General features: G+C 34.0%; 1 protein-coding gene across 1 annotated transcript; it reads right to left on the minus strand.

The window, feature by feature from the left end:
* Window positions 1-557: 557 nt before the first annotated feature.
* LOC118048427 (uncharacterized) lies at window positions 558-4503 on the minus strand. Its single transcript, XM_035058088.2, has 5 exons — window positions 4197-4503; window positions 3581-3686; window positions 2641-2767; window positions 1517-2437; window positions 558-1126 (listed from the first exon to the last, which is right to left on the minus strand). Exons 1-5 carry the CDS (start codon window positions 4435-4437, stop codon window positions 737-739), a joined length of 1785 nt encoding a protein of 594 aa, XP_034913979.1. The 5' UTR covers window positions 4438-4503; the 3' UTR covers window positions 558-736.
* Between the last annotated feature and the right edge of the window lie 2656 nt (window positions 4504-7159).

Consider the following 7159-nt stretch of genomic DNA (forward strand, 5'->3'; position numbering starts at 1 on the left):
TTATTTAATTTTACATTTTAATAATTTATTGATTTTGAAATAGTCTTTATTTTTTTATCATATAATTAAATAATAAAACCATATTATTGAAGCTCATAACCCATCTCATGGATTTGATGAATTAACCTAAATTGATCCGAGTTAATCTAATATATTATGTTTTTTAAGTTGTACTTGAACCCACGGGTCTAGTTTTTTTTTGTAATTGTTTTCCTTTTATTTATTATATGTTTTATTTTATTTGTTGCCACCAAGCAAACGGGCTAATATTGAAATTATTTCTATACAATTTAATTTAAAGCTAAAAATAACCAAAAAATTAGAGTAAGAAGTTTTCAAGTTTAACTCATTACATCAAGTTTAATAATTCCATACAGCAAGCTTAGTAAAGCTTAGAACATCTCACAGACTTCGACAATTGCTATCTTACTTGACTTCTTATAATTTTTTTCTTCTTTTTTGGTTACTGAAATAAGAAACCTTGCTACAATTCAAGGGAAAAGAACAAGATGGATGGTTGCAACCGATGCAGCGAGAACCTAATTCGCAAGGCAGCATATACTGTAAACAAAAATTCCAACACCGAAATCATCATTTCATTGCAGAGAATACACTGCCTCTTTACTTTATCTGTTCTTAGTGTTAAAAGTTTACATCATTCATTAATTCCAAGTACGCAAATAAATTAAAAAGGAAAAAAATAAATCATTCAATAAAGATCTCCTTTTATTAGATGTTACAACAGGCCGAAAGGTTCAGGCAGAGACTCGGATCCATTATCAAAGAAGGGCCCTTGATCGGATTTATCATCAATACTGTGCAACCAGTTTGTGTCCTTCAAGTCCTCAAGTAATATTGCATCATATCGAGAGCTTTCATAGATGTCAGCGTCACTCAATTTTGCAGAGTATCGCCCATCATTTGCTTCATGCCCGATTTCTGCAGCCCTGCTAAAGTGGATTTCATCATCCAAAACATCTCCGTTTCGTGAATTTCCGTTGTTGATGGATTCTTGCGTGCTCCGAGAACGGACAGATTGGCTTTTAGGAGTGGTGGATCTAATGCTCTGAGGGAAGAGGGTGGTGCTTGAAAGTGATCGAGCGCTTCCTGTGCCATTTCTGATGTCCTACATCAGTAAGTTGATATACTGTTAGGATTATCATAAGATAGAACTGTCTCGTGAAGAAAGAAGGTAAAAAAAAAGTTTCATACAACAGTAACCTAACATGAAAATCTCTTGTTGAGGAAATATAAGCAGCTGTTTCTGCCTGTGTCACCTAACTTAATAGACAATAATCATCAATCTAGGCTCTCGGGCACAAGAATAGGCAAATCATCCCAGTCACACTTCAAAGCTATCAGGGTATGAAATTTGAACCAACAACCAGGGAACAAAAAAGTAAAAAGTGCATGCTGCTAGTTCAATGGCAGCCAGCATTAGACATTTTGATTGAGTTGGGTGCAACACAACATAGAAAGCTAGTTTATCACAACATGGAAGGAAGAGTACACATACCATATGCCTGATGGCCATATCCAGAGACTTCTTAGATATAGTCCTCCCAAACCCAGTGCTATCTGAGGCAGCTGATGATGACTTTATAGGTCGTCTTATTCCTACTTCTGACACATGTGAGACCTTTCGAGGCTCAGGTGTATCAGCAACATGCCCATTACTATGCACATGGCCCTTTCCAGATGCCTCTGTGAGTCTTCCCCTTGTGACAATTGGAGATGAATGTCTTCTTGGTGCATTCAAAGAGCCCATGGTTTCTGGGTTCCCCTTCATAGCTGAAGAAACACCTGTCCTGGACCTACCTGCAGAAAGTGGCCTCCCCTGCAAAGTTGTTCTGAGGTTTGGAGGTGTGTCTAGAGGAAAATCAGGAGGAATAACTGGTTGCTGTGGTGGCCGAACTCGAGGACTCGGGGAACTTGGTCGGGATGCTGGCCCGGGAATGCGATCATTTGAGAGAACACGTCCAGCAGAAGTTGAAGGACTTGATGCAGCAGATGAGGAAGGTGCTGGGTTCCGACGTGTAGGAGTTGATGGACGAGAATTTGATCGAGTGGGTGCTGCACTAAAGTTTGCAGGACTTTGCCCCCTAGAACTTGGAGTGGAGGGCCTCAAGTTTTGGGAGGGTGGAGTCTTGTCAACTGATGAGCTGGTGGGGGCAGGTCGAACTCTTGACGGGGTTGAGGACCGTGATGGTGTTGGGCGGGCTGGTGGTGTGGAAGGTCTGGCTACAGGTGGCGTGCGGGTTATTGGGGATGATGGTCTAGTATAAGATGAGACAGAGGCTGAGCTTGTATTTAGGATTGAAGAGGACCTATTCGAGGAATAGGTACTGTATTGTGAAGAAGATATAGAAGGTCGAGTCACTGAACTGCTTCTAGTTGGTCTTGAGGAATGGTAACTCTCTGATTGTGAAACTGAAAGCTGAGAGAGAGAGAGAGAGAGAGAATTAGGCTTAAACTTCCATAGCTGACTTTGTGTCATCCCATTATCGCAATAAATTCCTTCCAAAATAGAAGAAATATTCTTGCTCAACCAGGGGGTAATTCAACAAGCATAAAATGATCTAAAATTGGGGCAAATACTGACAGTGCATAGCTTAGAGAAAGAAAAGGAGAGCATCATACCCTAGAAACCGCCTTGGTAGTAGAAGTTGATCTAGCCAAAGAACTGCTTCGTGGAGCCACTGAAGTTGGTTTTGATTCACTTCCTTCCGATGAAGGAGAAAGAGGAGTTCCAGGGGGGGTAAGAAGCCTGATGACATAAAAAGAAATAAGTATGGGTTATGGTATATGAATGCTAGTTTCTTGGTTTTCAATACAAGAGTAACAAGCTTAGCCTATGGATGTTTATTCAACACAGAAAGAACATTTAACTGCTAATACTTCAAGCCTAAATTATGCGCTAAATCTTGTCAGTCAAGTGCAAATAAATTAACAGCAGGACAATGTCTTGGTTAGAACTTCAACTTATATTAAAAATGTCAAAGTTTTTTTATCTATAAGAAAGCGCTTGCGCTGAAATATTCTGAATGGTATTCAAGAAACCATGTCCAACTGCCATTTTGAGAGTTCCTCCTGATACTCTTCTCTATCTTGCACAATAAAATTGCTCACCATTCGAAATAAGCAGTGCAAAGTTGTCTGCAACTCTTAGAAGCATCAGAACAAAGCAGGTCAGGATTTCCATTTTGAATTCGTTAAAAGCTAGAACGCAAAACTCTATAAGAGATCCATAGGTGCCATCAACATAAGAATCAGAATTCCATTTTTATTTTTATTTTTTATCTTCTTGGGTTGCCTAAATTGTACTATCCATTCCAAAATATCTTTAATCAAAGCAGAAAAGGGGGACTGATTATCCAAAGTTAAAGGACTTCCAAGACAATCTGATCCTTTAGCAAACCATGTTTCCCCTGGAACTATCATCCAACATACCTACACCACATATCAATAACGATACAAATCTGTTGAAATTTTTTAATTATTTTCAAAAATAAAGGAACAAGAAAATCTGAAAAAAACTTCAACATGTTATTGCCGAATCTGGAAAGCGTCAGAGATTTACCAATCATAATCATGCTTCCCTCCCTCCGTAGATGATAACAGATCATCGATCCCGCTCCTTGCAAATTTAGCTGAGCCAACTGCAAGTCTCCCCAATTTCACTGAAACTGTAACCAATAACCCCACTTCAAATCATAAGACCACCACACATTTTCCCCCCACAAGAACAACTATATATATAGAAACAGAGAGAAAATCACAGCCATATAGATAGGCAAAATTCAGTGCTGGCTAAATTAAAATAAAATTGGGAATTAAGAGAAAAACCCCATATAATAAATTACCATATCTATAAATTCAGAAATCAATAAATAATGAATCAAATCCATTAGAACTAAACACAAAAACAAGAGAAGAGGCAAAGGCAGTTCTAGCAATAGAAATGACAACGTTTTGATTTTATCTTCTTTCTCTTTCTGTTTCTTTTATTATATATAGTGTTCAATAAATATTTTAGTCAGTGACATCATTTTCCATTTCCAAATCTCTCATTCGTCAGTAAAATGACCAGATTATCCTCTTCCTCATTCCAGCACCTCATCAAATGATTGCGAGAAACACAGAACACCACCGAGTGCATTTCCGGCAACACAACTGAAAGAAAACCCATAACATACCATCAGAAGATTCATCGGAGGAGACAGAGAGACCGCGGCGGTTCTTGGAGAAGAGATCCAAGTTCTCGTCCGTGCCATTATTATTTTTAGAGAAACCACCGCCACCCGTCACATTATGACCACGGCGGTGGTACTGGGATCCCACCGGAATTTTCCTCCCTCCCCCTAGTGATTCTCTCAAACTCCCATTAGTGCTCCTAGAATTATTATTATTACTACTATTATTATTACTATTCATCATTTCTTTCCTTCTTTTTTTTCTTTAGCTAAGCTACTACCAGCAACATCCACATATTAAAGCAGCAAAATGCATGTCAGAGAGAGAGAGAGAGAGGGAGAGAGAGAGGATGACAAGATCTGCTGCAGGAAAGAGGGGGGGGGGGGGAGTGAGAGTGCAGTTGATGCGAAGAGAGACAGTCAGTCACCTAGTTCTCTTTTGTTTTCTTCAATGTTTTACGTCATGTAAGAGAGAAAGGGGTTTGGATCTGTGTTTTTTTTTATTTATTTATATGAACAGATTACATATTTGGTCCCTAAACACCATATTATCAAATGGATCTCCGAACAAAAACTATTATCAATCGAGTGCCCATCAGCCAAACATGACCAAATTAATTATTCCATCCCACCCCCACTATCGGGATTTATGACAAAACGGTATGTATTAAATACAATAAATATTTCCTGTTTTATATGATTTAAAAGGGAAATATATGTTCATGAAGATGGTCAATCGGGTACTGTCCGGTATGTGGGGACCCAAGTGAGAATTGGTTTTTTAAAGGGATTTAATTGAGGATTTTATAATATCTGGGGATAAATATGACCTTTTACCTGCTTATCTTCGTGGGTATGGTCAAAATATAATTAATTAGCCTTAAAGAGCCAGATTTAGGGAGATCGGTGCTCAGGTGTAGTTTTTGTCAATGGAGGATAATAAGACAGAATGGTAAATCTGCCCGAATATACTTGTTTCTATTTAATTTATTTATCAATTTAAGAGATTATTTAGTATTATAATAGCAATTATTTTTTAAAATATTTTTTATTTAAAAATATATTAAAATAATATTTTTTATTTTTTTTTGAATTTATTTTTAATATTAATATGTCCAAACAATTTAAAAATATAAAAAATATTTTTAAAACATACAAATTAAAAAAATATCATATCCTAAGATGAGATGTTGTCTTGGAGCCACGTGTCTATTATTCCCCGAGTAAGGACATAAGTCCTTATTTTTTTCAATAATCCATTTTCTTCAAGTTTTTAGTTTTAACTTATACTAATTCATTGAGATTTTCAATCTATAATATTCTAACCAGCATCAATTGCCTTTGAAGTTCAACTTACGTTTTTATTATCGGGAAGTTAAACCCTTTAACTTTCGCTAATTATCATTACATAAAAGAAAATCATCTTGAACATTTTGTTATCTTTGGTGTAAAGGTATTCAAATCATTTCATCCAACTAATTTTTTGAATCCATGTAAGGAATAATTCACTTGTATTTATTAGTTATTTGACATGCGTTTTATTATGGATAGTATATTTTTTAAAAAAATTATGCAAGTTATTTCAATATGTTTTTTTGACATAAAAAATCAAAAAGTTTATATAAGCATCTAATTAAATAAATTAATAATCATTTTATTTCAATAAGTGGATAAAAAATTATTAACAATAATTAAAAGCGAAACTAGAATAATTGAGAGATGGATATAGATTAAAATACTTGATCTCATAATAAATGATATTTATCTAGTTGTGTTAACTGAATTTATTTATTAAAATTAATTTTTTATTGAATCAAATAATAATAGAAATAATCACACATGTGAAACTAATTAAATAAAATAAAAACAAAAAAAATAGCATGCAAGATCGAACATATTAGAAATATTATCTAAAAATAAATATTTTTTGTTTTTTTTAAATACATTAATCTATATATAAGAAAAAAAAAAATATAAATGAATCAAAATAGTATCCCCAAAAGTTAGATACACACAAAATAGTTAAAAGAAAACAAAAAACCTTTATTCAAAAAAAGCTTGCAAAATTGGTAGCCTAGATCATGAGACTGAATAAACTAATAGAAAAGAAATTAAAGATAACCATAAAACTAGTCTTTAAAAAACAATTTAAAAAAATAACTTAGAACACTAAAATTAGAATAGAAAATGATCCCAAAAAAAAGGATGTCGATCCGAATTAACTTTTTAAATTTATGACTTAGATTATTAGATAAGAAACACCATAAATAAATAAAAATTCATGAAGCTCAATTCCTAGTGAATCAAACGCTAAATGATGAAACCATGAAATAAATCAACTACATAAAAGATCTAAAACAAAACAAAAAATTATAATTAAAAGAATAAGGATGAAAATAAAAGAAAATAGAGGACAACCATTTTTTTTACTGGATGATTAAATTGAAAAGAAAACTAACTTTAAAAAAAGGAAAAACAAATCAAAAGAATGGGGGTCAAATTGAAAATATTAATGTAACATAAACCTTGATTGAATGATAAAATTAAAAACCAATAAAAATATAACGGAAAAGTCAAGAAAAATATTAAAAATCAAAAGAATAAGGATCAAATTGAAAAAAAAAATATATGACAAGTTATAAATGAATAACTAAATTGAAAACAAACAAAATTTTTATAAAAAAACCAAGATTAAAAATCAAAAGAATAAAAAATAAAATTAAAATACCAAAAGCAAAGAGAACAACTGTGTACTTTATGGGTAGGAGAGAGAAAATAATGAAAAAAAAAAACAATTACTAGTGACAAGTCATTCATTAATCTTTGTCACATGCCACACAAGAAGAGAGAGGATGTGGTGGCGTTTCTAACAACATGAAAAAAAGTTAGGTTTGACAACCAGGAGGTGTCACACTTGCCTCTAAAAAATATGGATATCTCTCAAGCGCTAGTGCCTGATGAGCATG

Source organism: Populus alba, chromosome 6, assembly GCF_005239225.2.
Source record: "Populus alba chromosome 6, ASM523922v2, whole genome shotgun sequence".
Taxonomy (NCBI): Eukaryota; Viridiplantae; Streptophyta; class Magnoliopsida; order Malpighiales; family Salicaceae; genus Populus; species Populus alba.

What these genes read in the sequence shown, in the direction of transcription:
- LOC118048427 (XM_035058088.2), bottom strand. Translation starts at nt 4,437, where the DNA reads ATGATGAATAGTAATAATAATAGTAGTAATAATAATAATTCTAGGAGC. An exon ending in CTCCGATGAATCTTCTGATG is followed by an intron (nt 3,687 to 4,196) that starts GTATGTTATGGG and finishes TATTGGTTACAG; the next exon opens with TTTCAGTGAAATTGGGGAGA. An exon ending in CTACCAAGGCGGTTTCTAGG is followed by an intron (nt 2,438 to 2,640) that starts GTATGATGCTCT and finishes TCTCTCTCTCAG; the next exon opens with CTTTCAGTTTCACAATCAGA.